The sequence below is a fragment of the Quercus robur genome, chromosome 3, assembly GCF_932294415.1.
Source record: "Quercus robur chromosome 3, dhQueRobu3.1, whole genome shotgun sequence".
NCBI classification, from domain to species: domain Eukaryota; kingdom Viridiplantae; phylum Streptophyta; class Magnoliopsida; order Fagales; family Fagaceae; genus Quercus; species Quercus robur.
Genome location: NC_065536.1, coordinates 14,447,859 through 14,472,658, shown reverse-complemented (window position 1 = coordinate 14,472,658; position 24,800 = coordinate 14,447,859). Strand labels below are relative to the sequence as shown.

Here is a 24,800-nt window from a genome sequence, read left to right as displayed (position 1 = left end):
TTTTTTCCAACAGATGAACTTCACAACTTCCCTATAATTTACGAAATTTTGAAAATGATTCTTGACCTAATGGGATAAGGTCATTACTAAGAAACTTCATTCTAGGGTTCGAATTCATGTATATTATGTACCTATCTACCTCTACCTGTACAAGTGTGTGCTTAGAGCATCTCCAATAGGCTCTCTAAAGCCAACTATGGAAAGTAAACACACAAAAAAAAACCCTCCAACAGCCTCTCCATCTCCAATTTTTTTTATTTTTTTTTTATTTTATAGATTTGCTACAGTAGCTCTCTTGAATTGGAGAACAATGTAACAATTACTGTAGCAACTCCAAACATATTTCACTCTTAAAATAGTCACTGGTTGAATAAAATAATAATTCTTTCTCTCTCATCCCTTTTCTCTTTCATTCTTCACTCTCTCGTGCTTCTCTATCTCAACGGTTACAAACTAAAACATACCACAATCAAACCAGACCAAAAAAAAAAAAAAAAAAAAAAAAACATGTAGAACGCCGATCTGACCAATATGGTGATTAAGCTACATGTTCTTAGAAGTGGGGAGGAGGACGAGCGGCGATGGAGCGAACCAAGCGGCGTGCATGAATGCAGATTTAAAAGGCTAACTCTCTCTAATCTTTGTTCTCTGCCGGTGATCTATGTGTGTATGAGAGAGAATTTGTTTGTGTGAGATAGAGGGAGAGAAATTTGTGTGTGTGTGTGTGTGTGTGTGTGTGTGTGTAAGAGAAAGAGAAAGAAAGAGAGAGAGAGAAGTGGAGATATGTTCTGGAGATCAAGAACTAGGAAAAAAAAAGTCAAAAAAAGAGTGAAGATAGATATAGGGGTAGGTGTACGTATGTGGAAGAGAAAAAAGAAAAGAGAAAATGTATGGATGAAAAAAAAAAAAAAAAAAAAAAAACTAAAGAAAGAAAGGAAAAATAATATAAGGAATAAGAAATCAAAATTGAGTAATATTACTATGATATTTTCATAATAAATTTTAAGTAACAGATTGTTATTAGTTGATATTGGTGAGTAACAAAATAATTTAAGTGGTGGGTTCAAATTAGAACTAGTAACAACTTACCATATAAGATTTTGTTGTGAAAATATTGCGAAAACATGTTATAGACGCAACATTTCTCATTAAAAAAAATATAATAAAAAAAAAGAATGGGTAATTGTCCCATATTGCTTAAGAGAGTGTGTTGTGTATAGTATAACTTGCCCCACCCTTCCTTAAAAGTTACCGTGGCTTTTGAGTGGAGTTGTGGTGTGCCTTTGTATTAGAACCCCTTTCTCTTTCCCTTGTGTATGTGTGTTTGTTTCTAAAAAAAAAAGAATGGGTAATTGTCCTATATTGCTTAAGAGAGTGTGTTGTGTGTAGTATAACTTGCCCCACCCTCCCTTAAAAGTTACCATGACTTTTGAGTGGAGTTGTGGTGTGCCTTTGTGTTAGAACCTCTTTCTCTCTCCCTTGTGTGTGTGTGTGTTTGTTTCTCAAAAAAAAAATATATATATATATATATATATAATTGTTAATGTTGTTTGGAATTTGAAAAATATAGATGAATGAAGAAATATTAAAAAAAAATAATGAAGAAATAATATTTTAATGGAATAGAAAAAAAGATGGAGAGTCTGATGGAAAGTATATTTGAAAAAGTGAGTAGGTAAAAGGAAAAAGCCATTATTCATTATCTAAACAGTATAAAATTTAGAGAGACTGTTGGAGATGCTCTTATATATGTTTAATTAGTTCTCACAGTACAGGAAATAAGGCTTTTAAAATATATATATCAGTATAGAAAATATGTTTGTAACTTTATGTCAATGTTTATAAACTAAATTTTGGTTGTTAAGAGTATTGGTCCAGATTAATTATAGTACTTGAACTATTGTACCAAAGACTTGTTACGCAAATTTTTACTTGTACTACAACTTCACAATTTACGAGTTTAAAAATCCTAAAACCTTGAAAATTAATTGAAAAACAAACCAATTCGTTGGCCAAAACCAACACAGATTGAGTTGGAATTCAACTCTTAAAAGTTAATATTATATAAGTTGTTTTAGGTGTTTAATTAGGTAAAAGGAAACTTCAATTAGGTAAAAGGAAACAAGAACCAATCACCCTAAGTAAGGTGGTTAGCTTTGAGGTTGATGTTGTACCAACCCAAATTAACCAAACCAAATAAGTTGCAGTTAGATAACACGTAACTTTCATATTAATAATAATATGTTGTAAACATCAAATTCCAATAGAACTAGTGGTATTAACTATTAATACTCTCGATAAACATTTTTCTTTATCGGTTTCACATGTAATTTACCGTTAATTGGACTCCCATCATCAAATAGCTGCGTAACAAATAAAATTTGCATCAGATACTTTTTATTCCATGGTATCTAATAAATTATTGGGAATGTGATAAAGAACCTGAATATCCGAGAATATAAAAGTATCTCTAGGAATTTCATAAGGTTTTTAGGAATGTGAGATCTCTGTATTAGGTTTATTTTTAGTGATTAAATTATAAAAAGATGTGGTGTAAAACCTAAGTTTTACACCCTCTAATCCCAACATATTACATCATTTTATTACATATTAAAGAATAAACATAACCACACACAATCAATTCTAATGCTTATATGAAAATCCATCCAAATTAGAAGTTTATTAAGTACCTGTTTGGTTTCGGCGTTTATTGCGTTTCAATGTTTGCGTTTTGGGCATGGGACCCATGCTACAAGTTGCAAGCAGTAAATGCGTCCTTCTTCTTCTTTTTTTTTTTTTTTTTTTTTAAGCCATTAATGTTGACTTTTCCTGTGAACAGTGCACCCGTGTACTGTTCATGGGTCCTACAAACTTTATTTTTAGCAACTTTTTCATTAAAAATGGGTCTCACGATACTATTCACACATTCAAAAATTATTTTGCTACAATATTTTCAGTTTTAGCAAAAATGAGCTCAATCTAAATGGACCCTAAGATGTTATTAGATGTGGTAAAATATATTGATTTTTAAGTAAAAAGATGATGTGGCAATCTCTAATTGAATGATATAAACCATGGGTTTTACACCCCTCCTTACCCAATTTGGACTCTTATTTTTAAGAACATTATATATATATATATATATATTTATTTATTTATTTATTTATATATGGCAAAACTTAAGTACAATACCTTAGGTATAGCACATTAGGTTTTTCTTTTAAAATTCTGATACGTGGCTATTTAATAATCATGACTAAACGGTGTTAATCACAAAAAAAAAAAAAAAAAAAAAAAAAAAAAAAAAAAACTCTAGTCCCCTGAAATCAAAGAAATGCAAAATGCTAAAGCTCTTTCAACACCATGGACAGCTGCTCAATCTCTTCTCTCTGCAATCCAAATCACCACAACTGAGCAACGGCAACACTGGAGTTAGAGAAAGGCGAGGGGGGGGGGGGGGGGGAGGGGGGTTTCAATAATTCAATGGGTTTATGCTGGGTCTTGTGCAAATTTGTTTGTGCTTTAGATGATTTTTCTAACTGGAAATAGTTAGTCTTTAATGCCATTTAATGAAAATGTTAGAGACATATGACGGAGTTTTAAAAAGGGAAATTAAGGTACTAAATCTAAGATATTGTACATAAGTTTTACTTATCTAAATATATATAACATGTCATATATGATATTGTACATAAGTTTTGCTCATCTAAATATATAACATGTCTTATATATGTAAAGAAAAAAAATATATTAATGAAGAAAAAAACTGTCATATATGAGTAAAATAAACCAAAATAAATAAAAAAAATTGTTAAAATAAAATAATAATAAAATGTTATATACGAGTGAAGTAATAAAAAAAGGGTTTAGGAAAAAGAATAATGATTCGTTCACATATCAGTCAAAATCCCAATACAGGATAGAAAGAATAGACTAAAACGAGTGAAATGAGATGGAATTTAAATTGAGATAGAATAGATAGGTGATTTGTAGTGTAGTCATTGTTACCAAATTGGCAAGTTGGAATGAAAATTTTTGGCTATTTCAGCATAACTATCAACTATTAACCTTATTACATGAGCTCTGCACGTGCGAATATATTTATTTATTTATTTTGAGTTTAATATAATTTTTTATTTTGAATTTATCTATTATTAGTGAGGTTATATAGGAAATGATTTTTATAAAACTAAAAATTAAGATTTGAAATTGAATAAACTACTAGGTTTAGTGTGTGCTAGTTTTTAGGGACAAAATATATCAAATGTACGTTAGATATATTTAGATAAAAAGTATGCTAATTTTTAGGAAAAAGTTTCTCTCGTAGTTATTTTATTATTTAAATTTTGTTGAATTAAAATTTTAACCTTATTTTTTATTTTATAAGAATAATGATTATGTAATTAGATTAGAGGTATTTTTGACATTTTTCAAAGACATAATTAACTTTTTCAACCCTCTTAATATATAAATATATAGAAATATAATAAATTGTTATGACAAGGAAAAAAAATAAGAACATTTTTATCAGATGTGTTAAATATCAAATATTTGATATTTAACCCATTAAGTACCCAAAAAAACCCTTCTAATGAGAGGTGTAATAAATCCTTTAAATTTTGACACATGTAAACCATGTCATTCCATCTTTGGAACGGTACGACAGATGTACTATTTTTTTTTTTATTCCTTCTCTCTCTCTCTCTCTCTTCATTTATGACTCTTTCTTCTCTCTCTTTATTTTTCTTCTTGCTTCCCACGCCTCTCCCATCATCTTCTCACCTCTCTTCCTCTTTTACTTCTTTCTTTCTCCAGAACCTTCACCCCTCCCTTTTTCTTTCTTTTTTTTTTTTTTCCTTTTTTCTTTCCTGTCACTTTCTCTGCGCCTTCTCTATCTCTCTTTTTTTTTTTTCCTGTCACTCCCTCTCTGTCTTTTTTTTTTTCTCTGCCTAGGCCGTTGCTATTGAGATCGGCCGTCGCCGTGGAGTTCAGCCTCACCGATGAGGCCGTCGCCGTGGAGATCTCTGATTCTGATCTCCCTTTGTATTCTTTTTCCCCTTCGGTTGGATTCCATGTGATTGTGATTATGGGTGAGTTGGTTCTTTTTCAAGCTCTTTTTTTTGGGATAGTTTTGTGTTGATTTTGGGGATATTTTTAAAGTAGTATTGGGTGGTGGTGGTGGCGGCTGGTGGATTTTTGTTGGTGGTGGCGGGTTGTTTTTGTTGAAGGTTTTGAGTTTTTTTTTTTTCCCCTTTTGTTGAGGTTTTTGAATTTAGAATTTGTTAGAGTATCAGTGATTGTGGTTGTAGTTTGTGGCGGTGGTTGTAGTTTGTGGCGGTGGTTCTTGGTTGGTGGTGACTGCCACTTGGCTGTTTGGTAGTATATGGATTGGTTTTGAGTAAATATATTATTTTAATATTTAGAATGAAAGAATAGAACATGTAATGAGTGGAATATTACAATGCGGTATAAATAGTTTTTTGGTGAGGTATTTTTTTTTATAAGAGAGCTTATGGGAATGCTACAGCGACGGGGACAGGTAACAGTGACAAAAAAAGTCCAATTACAGCGTGTCAAGTGGGACAAAGTGTATGAGAAAGCGTCTGTGATAGGATCCTTCTTAACAAAGTCCTATTTCCTGTTTCAGGAAGAGAAAAAGAAAATAATGACTCTCTTCTATGGAATTTGATTCCATCGTGTGATCATAGTTCGGGACCTTCAAAGTTAAGACCAGTTGTATTCAACAAAAGAAACTTCAAAGTTTCACAACCGTGTCAAGTCAATTTGGCTTTTGCTACGAAACTCGTTCGTTAAATTCCCTCCAAAGTTTCTAATCAAAACAAGAGAGAGACAGTTCGTCTTCCCTATACTCTGTGAGTCTGTGTATATGTATATATATCGAGATTACATAACAATCCACAATTCACAATCTGGATAGGAGAAACTTTATCAAAACACGTTTTATCTGTTACGTCTGTTACATCCAAGCGCGTAATAAGATTTCTTTCAATCAGTTTCAGAGAAAAAAAAGAAAAAAGAAAGAAAGAAAGAAAGAGAGAATGGGGAACTGCTTTTCCGATGTAGAGGGAGGTAAGCAAGCAGTGGGTGGGGCCCAACAAAGGCCCAATAGTATTGCTACCACCAACAACAACAATGGCGGACACAACGATGCCGTTGAGTTCTTCTTCAGGTCTCGTGGCATTCAGCCTCTCTTCACTCAACTCGAGGTAATATATGTCAAACACAAGGTACAAAAAGAGAAAATGTTAGAAACTTTTTCAATATTTCGTTATGCTTTTATATGTATAACTGAAAATCTCATTACATAAACACACACAACCATATTTTGTATGTGTACGGGTTGTGTTAATCTTTATTCTGTACCCCACTTTGGGTCAAAAGTCAGTCTAATTCAGTCAATTCCTATAGTCATTGAAAAATTTTGGGTATTTTTTTTGTTTTGTTTTGCTTTGTATGGAAACTGTGTCAATTTTAATGTTCACGTAGTGCTAATGGTGATACTGTCTGTATGTGTACGGGTTGTGTTTTTCAGAAAAAACTTAGATAGTCTTAAGAAATGGTGTTCCCTTTTCTCATGATGGATCCTACTATGAATTTAATGAGCGGAGCCTACCATGATTGTGAAAGAAGGAAGAATCATTCACTGTGCTTCTAGAGCACCTAAGAATTATTAGTGTTTTTTTATATTCTGTTCCCCCACATTGGGTCAAACTCCCAGAATTATTATTATTATTATTATTTTATAAATATTTTAGTGTTTGTGACTTTGTCGATTTAAATGTTTACTTTATTAGTGCTTACCGCTACTGCTTTTATATATATGAATCTATTGCTTTGTTGATTTGGGCATTATCTATTCCTCTTTTTCAAATTCATATTTTACATATATGGCTTATTATAATTATTTTTTTAAGATTCCTTATTGTTCTATTTGGTTGTTGAGAAAAAGTTCTGGACGTGAAGGTAACAATTGTACTTGTTTTTTAAGAAAAAGAAACCACTGGGACCAATTATTATAGTATGATGTTATAATTATTTTTTATGGGAATTGCTATTATAGCTTGGACTTTGGATGCTGAAAAAAAAATTACAGGGCTTGAGATTTTTTTTAATTTCCTACAAATTGTAGGTAGACTGCAATTTTGATATACTATACAGTCTATACTTTTGATACAATTATCTTTTTTATTTTTTGATAAGTATTTAACTTCATTTAAAAATAAGTGAGGAAATACAATGAATAAAACAAGGCCCACAGGTAGAACTTTAGATACAAGTATCTTGAATAATGGTTAATTCCACAGTGAATCAGAGCATGAGATGTTGCTTAGGATGAAAGTCTCTCATACTTGAAGAGTGTGACAATTCTTTGGGAGAAACTACAGTGGATTCTAGCTTTAGATCTTGGTCGCTGATTTCATGACAAGAATTATTTGATTCATGAATTATATATATGTTACCTGATTATTACAATCGATGTTGCTTTGAAAACAATAGTAGTGAGAACAATAATAACATAAATATGGATAATCTTTATTATAAGTAAAATATTTATTGTTCAGGAAAAGTTCATTAGTGATGCTACTTTTGTTGCTTAAATAAATCCAAGGATTTAACTTGATCTTAAAAGATTTTTAGAATCTCCGCTGTTGGACTTAAAACAAAATGACAGTTTTTTATTTTTTTTTAATTTTTATTCATTTGACTATTTTGTGTACAAAGACATATTTGATAAATTAATTATCACTGCATGGTGGAGGAGATTTGTACTATTTCAATGGTGTTAAAAGTTTCATTTCCCTTGGTTCTTTTCAAGCTCTTAGTTTATCTTAATAAGTGGACCATGTAGGACATGCAGGGCAATGTTGACTTTGTATTCTGTTCTTAATATGGTGATCAATATGTAGCACATTTTTTGGCCAATGAACAATTTCTTAGAATTTGAGAATAGATCTTGTAGTTAGGGCTTCCACCAAGTTCCAATGCTTCACAGCAAGGAACCTTTTCTCTAAGCATGTTAGGTTTTTTGAAAATGTAGGTGTCTGCATGCTTTGTATGGTTAGTAGTTTTGTTGCCACCAAGGTCCACATCAAATAAGCCCACTTGACCTCCTCCTAAAAGTGGCACTACTAAATGCTCCCCCAAGGGGAACACTAGCAAGATTCCCATTTGTTGGTTCCAATTTAACAATGGAACATCAGACAAAACCATTGATTCAAAAATTCTTTTTATTGTGGTGTAGAAAAATGTACATCTATATTCATTTGCTTATATTCAGGACCACTAGATGCTTTTATTTGATTTTTCTTATTGATGTGTACTTTGTTGCAAGTCCTATTGGGGTCAACAGCTTGGAATTTTCCTCGTATATATAATTATCATGCCGAAATTGCTAGCCAACTCATGAAACCTAAAAGAAATTTGTGATGGTCCTTTAATTATCTACTTCAATTAGTAACTAACTTCATAAATTTGATGTTGTGGTGCAAATTGCTAATCAAGCTATATATTGATGAAATATTAGTAAACTTGGACACTGAAGAAGCTCTGTGAAGCAACTATTTTGCATTTTAACATACAAGAGTAAAAATATTAATCTCATTTTAGTCCAATGAGTTTTGGCTCAAATGGCATTTCCTTCTTTCATAAGAATGGGATAGAGGATAAGGTTGTCGATTTAGGACCTATTGGGTGCATGTGTAACTTATCAATCAAAAGAAATTTTATCTTAATTTAGGTTTAGGTGATTGAAGTGCCTCTATTTTTGAAAAGGATGAGTTGTCCTACCTTTTTTTCATCTCTAACAGATGGGTATTGTGGAGTTCATTGGTTCACCCTTTCACTATATATGGGTGGCATTTTATAAAGCTTCGAAGCAATAATACTATCATATATAATTTAACTCAAGATAGGACATTAGTCTTGTGTACATTACCATTGGAATTGTTATTCAATCTACATTAATGGCTCTTTTGTTTTTTCATGACTTTTCATATTATTCTATGTGGTTTGCCCGTTTTTGGTTTCTCATTATGTATTCATGCATTCTTGTGTTTCAATTTTATGCTACAGTTATCTCTATCTGCATCTAACTTGCTTGACCGTGACATCACTTCAAAGGTATTCCTCTCTATACATAACTACATTTGATAGAGTTTATTAAGGGTATACTATGAATTTCCAATTTGCTAATATTTTGGTAATTTACTATGGCTTTGTTTGTTTTAGCTTAAAATTCCAACTTATTTTTAAACAGAAATATGCCAATGAAAATATCATCCAAACACTATCCAACCTTCTTTTGTTCTAGTAAGAAATTTGAGTTTCTTTGTTTTCATCTTCCCTTCAAATTTCTAATATGTGACGGTTTGGGAAGTTATCATCTAAATGAGATTTCTTGTTGGGGAAGATTTGTTAGAATAATAAATTTTACACTTGGGAAGAAAGTATCTCATCAAGTACTTCATAATAAGTCGGCCAAAATGGCCAACTGGTCCTAAAATCGTAAGTATATAGTTAGTTGGCTTTGTTTAGAAACATAATAGCTTACTAGCATCTCGAGTCTTAAAGACTCGATTTTGGCCTTCAAAATCGAGTCTTTGAGGCTCGGTTTGTAGCTTGGATCAGCTCTGATGTGGCAGAGGTGCCACTTGGCATCCACATGGAAATCGAGTCTCTAAGACTCGATTTCTAACGCCTATGAATAACACCAACTCAGACCAAACACCAGAGCATCAGAGGAAAAACCCAGAGAAAAAAAAGAAAAAGAAAAAAAGAAGAGCATCAGAGGAAAAACCCAAAGAAAAAAAAAAGAAAAAAAGAAAAGAAAACCAGAAACAGAAAGGGAGAGAAGATCGAGATCGGAGACCAGGCGCGCGCGGCATGACCAGAAACTGACCAGCGACCCAGGCTCGCGCGAGACCCAGGCGGCCTGGGGCTCGCGCCGGCCAGCGTCGCGCGCGACCTGGGGCTCGCGCGAGCCCCTGGCCGCACGCGACCCCTAGCCGCGCTCGACCCAGGCTCGCTCGAGCCCCAGGCCAGGCCGCGCGCGAGCCCCAGGCCGGCGCGAGCCCCTGGCCGCGCGCAACGCTGGCCGGTGCGAGCCCCAGGCCGCGCTGGTGAGGTTTAGCGGTGAGGTTCTCTCTTTCTCTCCCTCTGATCTGATCTGAGTAGCGGTGAGTTTCTCTTTCTCTCCCTCCCTCTGATCTGATCTGATCTGCGTAGAGGTAAAGTTTCTTAAATTTGTTTTGGGTATTTCTGGCACGTACAGACTTAGAATTTTTTTAAAAAATTTTGGATTAGAAATCGAGTCTCTAAGACTCGATTTCTATGTGGATGCCAAGTGGCAAGTCTGCCACATCAGAGCTGATCCAAGCTACAAATCGAGCCTCAAAGACTCGATTTTGAAGGCCAAAATCGAGTCTTTAAGACTCGAGATGCTAGTAAGCTATTATGTTTCTAAACAAAGCCAACTAACTATATACTTATGATTTTAGGGCCAGTTGGCCATTTTGGCCTAATAAGTCTCACCACACTCAGGCAAATACTCAATGGAGTTCTCAATGAAAGAGGAGTTTTATTGATAATTAAAACAGTACATATCCTTTGCTACACATACCACATCACTCTTCACTTCTACTCTTGCTTATTATTTCACATGCATTTTCACTCCTGCAATCAATGCCAACCCTTGTATAGTATGCATGAAAGACTAAAATTACACACTACATTCTAAAATAAAACGAGACAAGCAATAATAACCTATTACCTAAAAGTAAAAGAAAGACACATTACATACTTGTTTCAAGCTAAACTTGTTACATCTTTTGATAGTCAAGGACAACAACTCACCTACTAAAGTGAGAAATTTTCTCTTTCATATTTTTAGCTTACCAATCAAACTAAGCTAGTAAGGATATGCAAGCTTAGTAAATAACATATGCAAAATGCTTTAAAACAAATCATTGGCCTATTGCTAGGGTGGGAGTATAGTGCTGGGTACAGCTGCCTATCACTAAATAACAGATTTAAACTTACTAGTATTCATGGGTTTGAGTTAGGGAATCGACCTCTCCAAAAAAATGGGGATAAGGCAGCCTACCAATCACCTCTCTCAAACCTTGTAAAAATGGGTGAGTTGTGCTATGGGTATGACCTGTAGTCCTTGGTTCCTACCTAGGGTATGTCAAAATTACATGTGCCATAAGTAGTGTTTATGTCAGACAAGCCCTTCTTTGTATACTCTTGGATATGTAGCAAGCTGAACTGTTATGTTGGCTGTTTCTGATAAAGATTCTCATATATCTGAGGGTCTTGAATTTGTCAATCCACAGTAGTTTGTTTATGTGCTTGTTTGACGTGCATGCATGTTGTGATTAGGCTTGTCTTACTATGTTTTTTGCTAAAATATACTTTATTTCATTTAGAGTGATCCAATGGCTGTGGTGTATGCAAAGAAAAGAGATGGAAAACTAGAGGAGTTAGGTCGCACTGAGGTTGTATTGAATAGTTTGAATCCTGCATGGATAGAAAAAGTTACAGTTGCATTCCGGTTCGAGATTGTGCAGCCATTGGTGTAAGCTTTACAAATTTCTCTAAGTGCTTATCTTTGTGTAGATAAATCTTGTTTTACTATAAGTGATTTTCTAATTTAACTGGATGGCTTGTGTTTGCCTTTATTTTTCTTGGCGCCAGATTTCATGTATATGATGTGGATTCAAAATATCATAATGTACCTGTGAAGGTATATATCAATTTTAGCTCTTTTAAGTATTTATTATTTTAATTCATGTTTTGTAGGTTATGTTCAATTATTTGTACTATTAATAAATTACACACAAAAAAGTGTACATGCTTAGTGTTCTTGTTGCATTTCTGTCAATCTTTAAGTTCTGAATATTGCACTTCGCAAGGTAAAACTCTTATCAACATTTGTAATATGTGAAATGTGTATTGATTTGACTAGATCACACTATAAATTGCAGGTATACTAAACACTAAATTTGTCAATACATGGTCAAAAACATTGAAGTGGAAACAAAAGTAATTAGTGAACAATTATAAACAAATGTTTGATGCCAATTGTGTGATATGTCTCAAATAATCTCTGGAAAAAATTATTTTGATAGTAGCTATACATGTGACTGTGCATGGTGTAATTGTATGGGAAATCACTTGCTGAAAATTACTATGAAACTTTTTTTTTTTTTCAGTGTGTTGCATTTAGCTTTTTCAAAAATTATTAAACTGGATTTGTTGCTTCTGTCAACTTGGCCATGATACAGGAAAGAAGTTATATAACAAATAAGAAATGAAAGTAAAGGGCAATTTAGTTTAAACTTTAAAGCCCTCCATGTAATATTGGTGATGTTTATAATTTTCATAATAATCTTTTACTCCATGGTTGTAATTTTGGTAACCGTACAAAGCGTGGAATGCAAATTTTTTTGACAAGAAACCAAATTTGATTGGTTAACCATATCAATTATGAATTAATTGATACTTTTGAAAGATTGTGACAATTTAAACCATATTTAGATGTGAGCAAAGAAGGTAACTTATAAGGATTATATTTTTGATTTGTTATCATTTCATCTAGAATAATCTAACAAATTTAGTTGATGATGAAGTCTTTATTTTAAAAGTTTATTTCCGTTGCCTTGCAGACGCTAAAATTGAATGATCAAGAATTTCTTGGAGAGGCTACTTGTGTTCTATCTGAGGTATATCGCCTTGGGTTTAGTTGGGCTCATTGAAATTATATAAAGCATATATATCATGCTGGTGCAATTTGAGTAAAAATTTGTGTTAATTTTGAGTGTTTTATTCTTAGAAATTTCAAGGGTAGAAAGACAAATGTGAGGGCCACTTCACTATAATGTTATTTTAAGATTTTGTGCATCATAGTTTAGATTACCACTGATGCAATTAAAAATTAGGGGAAATTATACTTTACTCACCTATGATTTGCCCGAAAAACACTTTTCCTACTTGTGGTTTAAAAATTGGCACGTTACCCACCTGAGGTTAGCTCTGTTTGTCTCCTGTTACCCACCTTAGTTAAAAATAAGGGTAAATTTGTATTTTTGTTACCCTTTTATATCTCTCTCCTCTCAAAACATTAAAAACTAAAAAATCAAGGGAAAAGGAGATCTAAAAACTAGGTTTTGTAAAAATTAAAATCTAACTTTTACATTTTTTTTTTCATGTATCGACTTTTAAATCTTTTATTTTAACAAAAATGTATTGTATTACTTAATTTTATGGAGTACTAAAAGAAAGTTTTGGAGAGGGAGAGCGTATTTTATAGTATTAATAGTGATAGAAAATTAGAAATAGGACTTTTATTTAATTTATTAAGCTGGGAAAAATAAGGGGAGTGAAAGATAGAGAAGGCACTCAAGGCAGCAAAGAATGAAACAATAGCACTTGGTATAAAATTGTTCAATTCAAAGTGCATTAGAGTATTGACCTTTGAGAGATGTAAAATTGGAAGTAGCTCCTTAGCTCCACATGTTACCAACTCACAGTCACACTGACAAGGACAAGAAGCTGGTTCTCAACAGTCATTGGATGAATTTAGACATCAGAAGGAATTGTCCACTTAGTCAAGGCTATTTGGAGGGGATGGTGATCAGCAATTTTTTGAAGACATTGAGCTCTTGGGCTTTGGGAATGCAGATTCCGATGAAAGATTAAGTGATATTTTTTATGGTGTCTTTCAGTGGAAACAAAAACTGATGGCTCAACATCCAGTGTTGTGGAGTACACTCTTTTCCAAAAATTGTTCAATTCAATTTTTAATGTGTTAAAATAGAAATCTAAAAGTTAATACATGAAAAGATGTAAAAGTTAGGTTTTAATTTTTACAAAACCTAGCTTTTAGATCTTCTTTTCTCTTGATTTTTTAGTTTTTATGTTTTGAGAGGATAGACATATTTATCCTTATTTTTAACTGAGGTGGGTAACGGGAACAAACGGAACTAACCCCAGGTGGGTAAGGTGCCAATATTTAAACCACAAATAGGTAAAGTGTTTTTTGGACAAACTACAAGTGGGCAAAGTGTAATTTCCCCTAAAAATTATGTTTCAAATGTAACTAGTGGCTTAAATTCTTTTAGAATGATTTGGTCAACACGTACTAAACTTTGGTGTTTGTTTTTCCTCCATTTTCTCTCTTTCTATTTTCATGGCAGATAGTGGCTAAACAAACTCGGAGTTTAACCCTAAATCTCAATAACAAAAATGGGCATACGAGCTTGAGGAACTTGGGGGCACTCACTATCCATGTAGAGGAAACAGTTTCTTCAAGGAGTTGTGTTGAGATGGTAGTCCATTGTTCCCACTTGGATAACAAGGACATATTCTCTAAAAGTGTATGTATTCACAAAGCAGATACGTTAAAATTTCATGTTCCTTAAGCATACATATTCTTGATTGTGTTTGTTTCTTAAGTTTCTTCATTTATTTTAGGATCCTTTCTTAAGAATATCTAGAATTGTTGAGAGTGGAGGCTCTATTCCAATATGCAAAACTGAAGTGGTGAAGGACAATTTGAATCCAATTTGGAAACCCCTATGCCTGAGCATACAACAGTTTGGAAGTAAGGTATGCTTGTCGATTTATGATTCTTGGTTTCCTATTAGATTATGGTTATAGGATGTTTTGTAATTTTGATAATTAATGAAGACTCACATGGCATATGCAATTTCACTTGCTACAGGATAACCCATTAATTATAGAGTGCTTTGATTTCAATAGCAGTGGCAATCATGTGCTTATTGGGTAAGCTAAGATTTATTGTTGTCCAGATTAGTTTTAGTTTTTGTTTATTTTCACTTTTCAGTTTTCACGATTTAGTCTCTGGTACTAAAAGAAGAAGGTATTTATTTTAAAATTTACCTCATCAGTAAGCTCCAGAAGTCTGTGGCAGACCTGGAAAAACTTCATATAGAAAGATGTGGTGTAAATCTCACCTTACCATCTCCTCATCAGGATCATGAGAAGGTACTTATTCATACTTGCAGTTATATTTTTTAAAAATACTTCATGTTAATCTTTATGTTTAAATTTTTACATTGCTTACTAATTTATCAATATAGGTTTTGAAGGGACAGCTATTTGTGGATCAATTTTGTGAAAAGCAACAGTACAGTTTTTTGGATTACATTTCCAGTGGATTTGAGCTTAACTTTATGGTTGCTGTTGACTTTACAGGTAAAATATATCCCATTCTAGGGGAGTTATATAGTTTTTTATTTTATTTTTTGGGTTCTCTTTTTCCTAGTTCAAAATGTTTTGGCTGATGACTGATTTATGCTTTGAATATTCAATATCTCTTTCTTTAGCCTCAAATGGAAATCCTCGGAATCCAGATTCTTTACACTACATTGATCCTTTTGGCCGGTTGAATCCTTATCAACGGGTAAGACCGTGCATCCTCTGGTGCTCTCAATAGGGTAGTTGCTTTTATTTGGTGCTTGTGTGTGTGTGTGTGTGTGTGTTTTTTTCTTTCTAAACATTAGATACAACAGATCCTCCCCCCCCCCGCCCCCCCAAATACAGTTTTAATCCTGTATGGGTTCGTGAGTTGTATTTTCCTAACACACACGCCAAAAGAAGAAGAAAGGACACAAAATAACTTGGAAATTGCTTCTAGAATAAGAAAAAATAGCTTTTACATTGAATTGGTCCAAAACGAGGGGCACAAAAACAACCTGGGAAAGAAAAAATAACTTTTACATTGAATTTGTCGATAGCAATGTCTATATGATCAAGTAGCTATCTTTTGTCTGTCATGACTCAACATGATCAAGCAGCTTGTTTTTCATATCAAGGTTGCAGGTTCTTTTACTCTCAACTAAACGCAAAACATGCTAGAGAATTTTAAAAAAAAAACCCATACATGGAACATGTCTGAGATTGTGGATTGTGTAAAAAAAAGTTTCTTTGTTTTGAAATTTTTGTTAGGGTTCTTCTATTTGCATATACTTAAAATAAATCTTCATTGATTGATGAAGTCCTTGTATACTTAATTAAGAAAACTTGCAGGCTATAATGGAGGTTGGGGAGGTCATTCAGTTTTATGATTCCAATAGGCGCTTTCCTGCTTGGGGCTTTGGAGGAAGAACAACTGATGGTACCATATCACATTGTTTTAACTTGAATGGAAGTACAGGTGCCTTTGAGGTGAGAGGAGCTGACTTTGTAATGCTTTGTTTGCTTAATCTTTGAAGAATCTGACCTGGCTGGCATATTACCTAGCTGTTTTCACATAGATCTCTCTCTTTCTCTGTAATCCTCTTGCAATTTTTATTGGAAACCCCTTAATTTTTATAGAAGTGAAATTTATGCTTATTCATGTCTTTTTATTCTTACTGTTATTAGCTCATATTTCCTTTCTTTTTCTCAAATATAATTTTTTATTTATTTATAATTCTGTTGAATAGCATCTGAAACCTGGCTCTGTCACCATTGATGTTTTACCTTCTTCCATTACCTCTAAATCACAAACATTTTCAACCAAACATGAAAAGTTCTAAACCCTATTTACAACGAACAAAAATACATTCAAATTCCCCAAATACATTAATTTTATCATCAAAAGGTTTGAGAAAGTCTCAGATGCCCTTAAAAAGAAGTCCATGAGAACAGTGCAAATTAAATAGATTGAGTTATCTCACCTAATAAAATTTGTAACATTATATGTTTTGTATCATAAGATTAGATGTCTGTTGTAAAGGATTACAAGTAAATGGTACCATAGGATTCATATCATTCTTTGTAAGTTAATAACTACTGAGTATAAGTTGTTCATATATTTCTGAACACTGCATTTCATACTCTTATGTAACATCCAGTTTTTTTCTTTGTTTCTTTCTTTTTAATAGATGAATTAATCAAATTATTTTATTTATTAATAGGTTGAAGGAGTTGAAGGCATCATGGCTGCTTATGCAAGGGCTCTCCATAATGTTGCCCTTGCAGGACCCACTTTATTTGGCCCAGTGATTAACACAGCTGCACAAATTGCTGGCCAGTCCGTCTCGTACAACAGCAACAAATACTTTGTCTTGCTCATTATTACGGTAAAGAGAATGTCGAATTAAATTTATTTTGTTTGTGATAAGTTACTACTTTTATTGAAGCAGATGAGACACTTTATGTACACAGGATTTATACTCAAAGCTCTCCTAAAGATAATTTTGTCTTTATTTGATGCCTCTTTAAATCAATTCTTCAATTAATCACTCAATAAAAATTGTCGTGTTTCTAGGATGGAGTCATTACAGACCTGCAAGAAACAAAAGACGCTTTGGTCAGGGCATCCGATCTGCCTCTATCTATCCTTATAGTCGGAGTGGGAGGTGCAGATTTTAGAGAAATGGAGGTATTATATTTTCCTAATTTGATGTCCTTTATACTCTTTTACGCTTTATTTTAATTATTCAGTAAATATGGTGGAATTTTAGCTTTTAGAATTTTCGCTTGAATGACTGTAATGTATCTTAATTTTTGGGCAGGTTCTTGATGCTGACAATGGAAGACGGTTAGAGAGCTCTACAGGTCGTGTGGCTACACGTGACATCGTGCAGTTTGTTCCAATGCGAGAAGTGCATGGTGAGTGCATAATGGCACTTGTCTTTACTACAAAATTTTTGAGGTTACATCTAATAGAATCCACTAACTGTAATTCTGCCTTCACAACTATCCCAGTTAGATAATTATTCTAGAAAAAATGGAATGAACATTTGGTTAGTTCTGCCAGTTAGATAACAATTGATGGGTGGAGTGATGAAAGGACAAAAGGGTGTGTTTGAATGTATTTAACAAAAACGTTGCTTGATTTCTGTTGCCACGGTTGTTTTGATCCTGTCTTTGGCTAGATTGTTTGTACCCATAGACATGTTATAGGTAGAAAATGAGATCATGATTTTAATCTAGTGTGAATGTGTGCTCAGCAAGCTGCTCAACAAAAATTGCTTGGCTCCCTTACAACCTTAAAACCATTTCAATGATCTTCCCTCTTGACTTTTTTATCATCTGTTTGAGTCTATTATCTGTTGTATCAATTGGAATTGATTATTTCCTTATTTGTTCAACTTGTTGTACTTATTCTTTATTTGGCCTAGGCTTCTACATTGTGTTTTATCTAACAAATTAGTTGTGCTCTGTACAGGTGGGCAGATTTCTGTGGTCCAGGCTCTATTGGAAGAGCTACCTGGACAATTTTTGACATACATGCGTTGTAGAGATATCAAGCCAAGTCCTCTCCATGCAGCCTCAAGCCCTCAACTTCTGCTTGACTAACAGTTACCATGTTCACAAGATTTATAAATATGCTAATTCTGATCTGATCAACTGAGAAATTTTAGGTCTGAACCAATCACAAGCTAACTTACCTGAAAGGAGCTCTTTATTAACAAATTTTTTAGGTCTGAACCACTAACAAGTTGTATTTCCTGAAAGAATTTCTTCATATCATCCTAAAAGAAAAAGTACAGTTTTTTTTTTTTAACCAAAAAAAAATATATATTTTTATCTTGTATAGGTAGAATTTAAAATTTATTCAACCTGTATTTTAAGTAAACAAACCAATGAAAAAGAAGTTACTTTTGCAAGGAGAGAGTATCTTTTGGTCTATGAGCTAGTTCCATGGAGTAGGCCTCTCAAAAGGATTTGTACCATCCATCCATAAGGAAGGTGTTGGTGTCACGTTGTGGGCCCACATGTATGTGATCAGGTGATAATTTTTGGTGTAGCAATTTTTGGCCCTAAATAAGGATCTAGGTTCACTCATCCTCATGGAATGTCTTTGTGGTGTACAAACATTTTTTTGGATTAAATCAATATCTAATTGAGAAGCTATTAGCAAAAGGAATAATGTACTGCGGTTAAAGTATTTCAATATTTGTGTTGTATGAGCATTGAATAGTGACATTCCTCCAAAAAGCCTTGTTACATTGTATTATTATGTTTTTAGAAATGCTTCAATTTTCATATTACAAAGGATGTAAAGGGTTCTTTTTTGAATGCTTTCAAATGTTTTGTGAATTCCACAATGTCTACCATGGGATGACTCTCTTGAGTGCTGCTTGATGTGAATATTTTTACACATAAATATGATAATATGTCACTAGATCATGGTTAGGGCAAAGATGGGAGCTAGCCGTCACTTGAGTAGGGTCTAAGAACCCTTTTTTTAATGCCTATGTAGAGGTTAAATCACCAAACTTTTAAGTTTTTTGAAGTTAGAATATGAACTTGGGAATGTGTTAAGCAACTATGCACGCCTAACTTAAAGGACTAGCCTCCACTTGTACTGCTTAGCCATTTTCTAACAAGGTTCCACTAGGTTGGTTCCCTTCTAAGCATGTAAAATTCTCACACACACACACACACACACACATATGGGATTAAATACATAAACCACAGGCTCAAAGATCAATCACTTAGAGGTGGGTGTCCAAATTTTAGGCCTCCATTTATAAAAACCCTAATTGGAAATTTTCAATTTCAAAGTTGCTCAGACATCACCTTGACCAGCACCACATGTGAATCACTTTTGTTGAAAGAAAACCAATGAAAGAAAGCAGAAATTTAGGGTTTCTCAAAGGCGTATGCTTAGGTAGAGACTAGAGCAGTGTACACACTACACAATGCTTCAAGATGCAAACACAATGGAGGGCTACGTGCACACATTTGTAACTCTAATTTCTACATCTCCACTATCTTAACATGCAATTACGTCTAAACTAGGAACGAAAAGAAAGCAGAGAAATAAGAATAAATTAAACCTACGATTTCAAAGTGAAGAAAGAAAACAAAGTACATGAATTTTTTTAATTAAAAAAAGAAAAAGAAAAAAAAGAACTTACATTAACTGCTTGAAGATCCTCTTGATCATTTGAGCAAAGCCAAGTCGTACAAAATGGGGTTACAGATGAATATCAAATAACAACATTCTCCTTGTTTTGAAAGTTTCACTTTTAATATTTCTTTTATAAATAAAAAGTACTTTGACTTTCAGATTGTATAATACTCATAAAATCAAGGATGTAGAACAAAGCCCAAGGGACAAGGGAACCTTATTTAGTTAATTACATATTTAAAAGCTTAGTTGGTTCTGTCTACTGATTTCAGGTAAACAAAACGAGAAGTAATAAGCATCCCATGCAAATTATTCATGACTAACCATGCCATATAGTTTGAATTGATAAGACTTTTTTTTGGCTGAGTGATTGATTCGTGCATTGTTGCTGGTGCCTAAAGCTCTCTTGTATATATATGCGGGGAAAAGTCATTGTTCAATTTGCATTGTAAGCCCAGTCAACTCACGACTGACAGCTCAATCCCCAAACTAAAGCATGGGTAATGTTTATTGAAGATGCACCTGAAATGCCGCCTACAAACTTTAAAAATATATATATATATATATATATATTTATATATTTATATATACTACAAATTGTATTACATAAATCTACAAATTGATGTGGCACTTAAATTTGTAACATATCAGTTTGTAAGTCAATTTAGTAAAATTTATAGTACATTTAACACCATACTCAAGTATATTTAGCACTTTATTGTTGCTAAACAAGACACGATCCAAGTGCACTCTTATTTTTCTTTCTGAAAATTGTAAATTCACACAATTTCACATGTCAATTCATACAGTAGTACATGTATGGTGAGCGTGCAACAAAGAGTGTGTGATTATCATTACTTTTTTTTTTTTTTTTTCCTTTATGGGTACTATATGTTTTTTTCGAATACTTTATGGATACTATATGACTTGAGCTTATGTGTTAGTTTTATGATAATTAATGTTTATTACTAGGCCAAAATATTAACATCTTTTTTTAGTGTATTATTAAAGGGTAAAAAATTTTGTCATTTTTTTTTTTGGATAATTCAATGGTTATAAAATTATAAAAAAATTATAATAGGAAAGGGAAGATTTTGGACCCTAAATGTCATCAACATAGATGACCCAACCAGTTAAATTACATGACTTTTGAAAAAAATTCATTAGTTGAATGAGTTGGAACCCAATACACTTCTAAAAGAACTTATTATTATCATATGTGCAATGGCAGCTCTAGGAATTTTGTTTAGGAGGGTCACTACAAAATTTTAATAAAAAGAGAACTTGAATATATCGAGTTATTGAAAAAATAATAATAATATGTAAAGTTTTACAATTTTATTCTGTAAGTTTTCAAATTTTGAATGTTACATGATAGTTCATTATGAATATCTATTACCAACGTGGGTAGCTATGAGTCTATGATCTTTTTATTTTGTTAAGTCTGTCTAACATTTTTATCCTTATACAATTTTTTTTTTTTAGAGTCATTTTATCCTTATACAATTGTTATTATCTATTTGACTTTGTTTTTTTTAAAATATTTTAAGACTAAATGATGAATTTAACCTCATTGGCTCCGTATTAATTATTGACGCACACAATTACATTCATAAATTATACACTATGTGTTTACTTAACCAATTAAATGCTTAAACCATCACTAACTTTACAATTGTTTTTTTGAATTTTACTAACTTTATTACACAAAGTTATTATAATATAATAACAATACACACACATGTAAAAACAACCCTCTCTATTTCTTAATTATTAAATTATATAAAGTTATATTATATTTATATTGTACATATAAACATCCACACACATCATAATTTACAAAAGTATGTAACATTATAACAAAAAGTAATGTACACAATCAATATTAAACACAGTTACACACATATAATATAAATTTATAAAAAAGAATTACACTTACAATTCACAAACACCTACTCTTTATTCTTAAAGTCAAAAATACTTGTAATAAAGATGTGCAAAATTTAAGTGTGTGCAAAAAAAATATTGTTAAAAATAAATTAAAGTATTAAACTAAGGAAAAAAAAAAAATATATATATATATATATATTATATATATATAGTCAGGGGGTTCATGAACCCCCAGAATATGCTTTAGCACCGCCCCTGCATATGTGTGGTGACAAAACCAATTGGAAGGAATCCTTTTCCAAAAATGTAATTCTATTATATTTTCAATTCAAAGAAAACTAGAGAAGTGGAGACAAAACCAACTCCAGAAATTATCCGCCACTTGCAAAATATTAATATAGCTCTGACAAAATAGCTGCCTGGATTGGGCTTGTATTACAATTATTATTATTATTTTTAAAAATTATATCTTAAGTTGTATTTTTTTAATAGAAAAATTCTCTTTTAAAACTAGTAGATAATAATTTGTTATTTGGGATTGTAGATGTCATCATAAATTCATATTATGTTGTTATATCTTTCATGTCACTTAATAATTATGGACATTCTATAATAAACAAAGATGTTGCATGGATTGCCGCTGCCACTGCCGTCTTGAGCTATATTGAAGTTAACATTCTAATACACTTTGCAGCCACCTTTTTCTAGTACCCATTGGACATATTATAGGTAGAAAATGGGGTCATGGTTTCAATCTAGCGTGAATGCGTACTCAAAGCTGATTTCTATGTATCTTACCTCTTGATGTTTTTTATCATCTATTTGAGCCTCTTATCTGTTTTATCAATCAGAATTTGATGATTTCCTTATTTGTTCTATTATCTGTTTTATCAATTGGAATTGATGGTTTCCTTATTTTTTCATTACGTTGTACTTGTATTTTTTAAAATGAGCTTCTTCACTCTGTTTCATTTAGTAAATTAGTTTTGATCTGTAAAGGTGGGCAGATTTCTGTGGTTCAGCCGTTCAGGCTTTGTTGGAAGAGCTCCCTGGATAGTTTTTGACATTCATGCGGGGTAGAGATATCAAGCCACGCCCTCTCCATGTAGCCCCAACGCTTGCTTGAGAACATTTTCCAAGTCCACAAGATGTACAGATATGCTAATTTTGCTCATAACAACTTAAACTTTTAAAAGGTCTAAACCTCTAATAGATCAACTCACCTGAAAGGAGCTCATTATTAACTAATTTTTTATGGGTCAGAAGACTGAACCACTAACAAGTTGACTTGCTCGTAAAGATCTCTTTATTTCATCTTAGTAGAAAAAGTACAGTTTTTTTTTTCTTTGAATTTTATCTTGTCTAGGGATAATTTTACTTTTATTCAACTTTTTATTTTTAAGTAAAATAAACCATTGAAAAAAGTTATAATAAACAATTTAGTCTTGTAAAGGCGAAAGCATCCGTTGGGCTAATTGTAGCTCGTTTCATAAAGTAGGTCTCCCACAAGGATGTGGAGTCTATACTTGTGAAGTTCACATATCTGTGACTATGGGATGCTTATTTTATTTGGAAATAATTTGGGCCTTGCAAGGGGCCTAAATAGAGATTTGGATTCACTCATCCTTAAGGAAGGTGTCAATGCCATGGTGTGGGCCTTCATGTATGTGAGAGGCCCACTATTAAGAGTTGAGTTTTGGTAGAGGCGCCTAAGTGAAGACCAATAGTAAGAAGATTGGGTAAAAACTTAGGATGGTGTTAGGCATCTAAGCGCACCAAATATGATGGGTTGGCCTCTATTTGTACTAAGCCATTTTTTAACATGGGTCTCATTCAATTGGTTCCCTCTTAAGCATGTATGATGAAAATTTGAAACTAAATACATACAACACGGCTTAAAAGAGTTGTTATTTACAAGGTGAATGTCCTAGTTTTATTTATGAATCTTAGGTCCTACATATAAAGGTATGTATCAAACTCAAAATCTCTTATTTTGATACCACCGGTGGTTTATCATAGTTTCAAAGTAAGAGGTATTTGTTTTTCACTCTTGAGAAATTAGTTAGAGATCCTACTATATGTTTTTCACTCGTTAAAGATGAGCAAGGATGAGTACAAAATGCACTACTCGATTAAAACAATCCATTATTTGTCTACGAAACAACCAGTTTCACTAATAAAACTTTGTATGATTTCTTGGACTATACAATAGCCTTGTCTTAGCTCCAAAGCCCCATGACAAAGCTACTATGAGTCTACATGAGTCTCAACCTTATGGCTTATACACAACACACCAATACATTCCGGCAAACTTTTTGGTCCAATCCAATAAAGTCTACATGACACCCCCCAAAAAAGAAAAAGACTACATCACATGTTCAACAATAGAACCTTATAGAACCTACATTGAACAACTACAATATAAATTATTTATAATGTTCTAGAATTGAATCATTAATAAATTAAAAGATTAATCTTCCTTTAAGTCATCCTCCAAGTTATCAACACCATTTTTCTCTCCTGCCTCACTTGTGCTTGCATCAGTCTACAATAAAAGAGGTTGAAATTAATGGCCCAAATGAAAAATTAATCCAAAAACATGAGCTGAAAGAAAATTAATCCCAAAACAACACAACACTACATCATAATCAAATAAACAGTCTCATTCTTAATTTCTTATCTACCAAGTATACATGCAATTGACACCAAAGTTGGAGGATCCACAAGCACAAGAACAAATTAATATCATTACTTTTCAAACCAAATTCCTTAGAAGCAAAACTAAGAAATTAAGAAGATTAAATTTGTATTTCTATTTCAGTGATTCAGTGTTTATAAGCGAATGATACAATGCTTATGTAAAAAAGTAATATCATTTTGTGATTACTTATAGGAGAGATGAGCATTTTCATCACCATAGAAGAAATATAAGTTCATATATAAAATGGAAATCTATATAAGTCAGCTTTTTTTTTTTGGTTGTTGAGGGAATTATATAAGTGAACTAATTGGTAATTTG

At 32.7% G+C, this 24,800-nt stretch overlaps 3 protein-coding genes across 12 annotated transcripts in view; 1 reads left to right on the top strand and 2 right to left on the bottom strand.

The window, feature by feature from the left end:
• Window positions 1–5,196: 5,196 nt before the first annotated feature.
• Window positions 5,197–24,800, top strand: part of LOC126717206 (protein BONZAI 3-like) — a 106,714-nt gene continuing 87,110 nt past the window's right edge. Inside the window, exons 1-16 of one of the 2 annotated variants that reach the window (XR_007652457.1) lie at window positions 5,197–6,227; window positions 9,094–9,141; window positions 11,448–11,596; window positions 11,716–11,764; window positions 12,687–12,743; window positions 14,217–14,396; window positions 14,494–14,628; window positions 14,744–14,805; window positions 14,931–15,027; window positions 15,123–15,237; window positions 15,369–15,445; window positions 16,072–16,209; window positions 16,944–17,108; window positions 17,297–17,410; window positions 17,544–17,640; window positions 18,200–18,455. Coding sequence is in view for 1 of the 2 variants with exons in the window: in XM_050418656.1 (XP_050274613.1) it covers window positions 6,060–6,227; window positions 9,094–9,141; window positions 11,448–11,596; window positions 11,716–11,764; window positions 12,687–12,743; window positions 14,217–14,396; window positions 14,494–14,628; window positions 14,744–14,805; window positions 14,931–15,027; window positions 15,123–15,237; window positions 15,369–15,445; window positions 16,072–16,209; window positions 16,944–17,108; window positions 17,297–17,410; window positions 17,544–17,640; window positions 18,200–18,330 (1,782 nt within the window). In the remaining variant the exon portion in view is untranslated. Of the gene's footprint in view, window positions 6,228–9,093; window positions 9,142–11,447; window positions 11,597–11,715; window positions 11,765–12,686; window positions 12,744–14,216; window positions 14,397–14,493; window positions 14,629–14,743; window positions 14,806–14,930; window positions 15,028–15,122; window positions 15,238–15,368; window positions 15,446–16,071; window positions 16,210–16,943; window positions 17,109–17,296; window positions 17,411–17,543; window positions 17,641–18,199; window positions 18,747–24,800 lie in introns of those variants that run through there. The other variant, XM_050418656.1, reaches the window with a different exon arrangement.
• LOC126717207 (disease resistance protein RPS2-like) overlaps window positions 23,950–24,800 on the bottom strand; it is a 97,383-nt gene continuing 96,532 nt past the window's right edge. Inside the window, exon 4 of the mRNA XM_050418657.1 lies at window positions 23,950–24,182. The gene's annotated coding sequence lies outside the window, so the exon portion shown is untranslated. The remainder of the gene's footprint in view (window positions 24,183–24,800) is intronic.
• The window catches only part of LOC126717204 (probable disease resistance protein At4g27220), a 31,838-nt gene continuing 30,987 nt past the window's right edge, over window positions 23,950–24,800 (bottom strand). For all 9 annotated transcript variants that reach the window (XM_050418647.1, XM_050418646.1, XM_050418650.1 and 6 more), the window contains one exon: window positions 23,950–24,326. In XM_050418647.1, coding sequence (XP_050274604.1) covers window positions 24,252–24,326 — 75 coding nt within the window. In that variant the 3' untranslated portion in view covers window positions 23,950–24,251. The remainder of the gene's footprint in view (window positions 24,327–24,800) is intronic.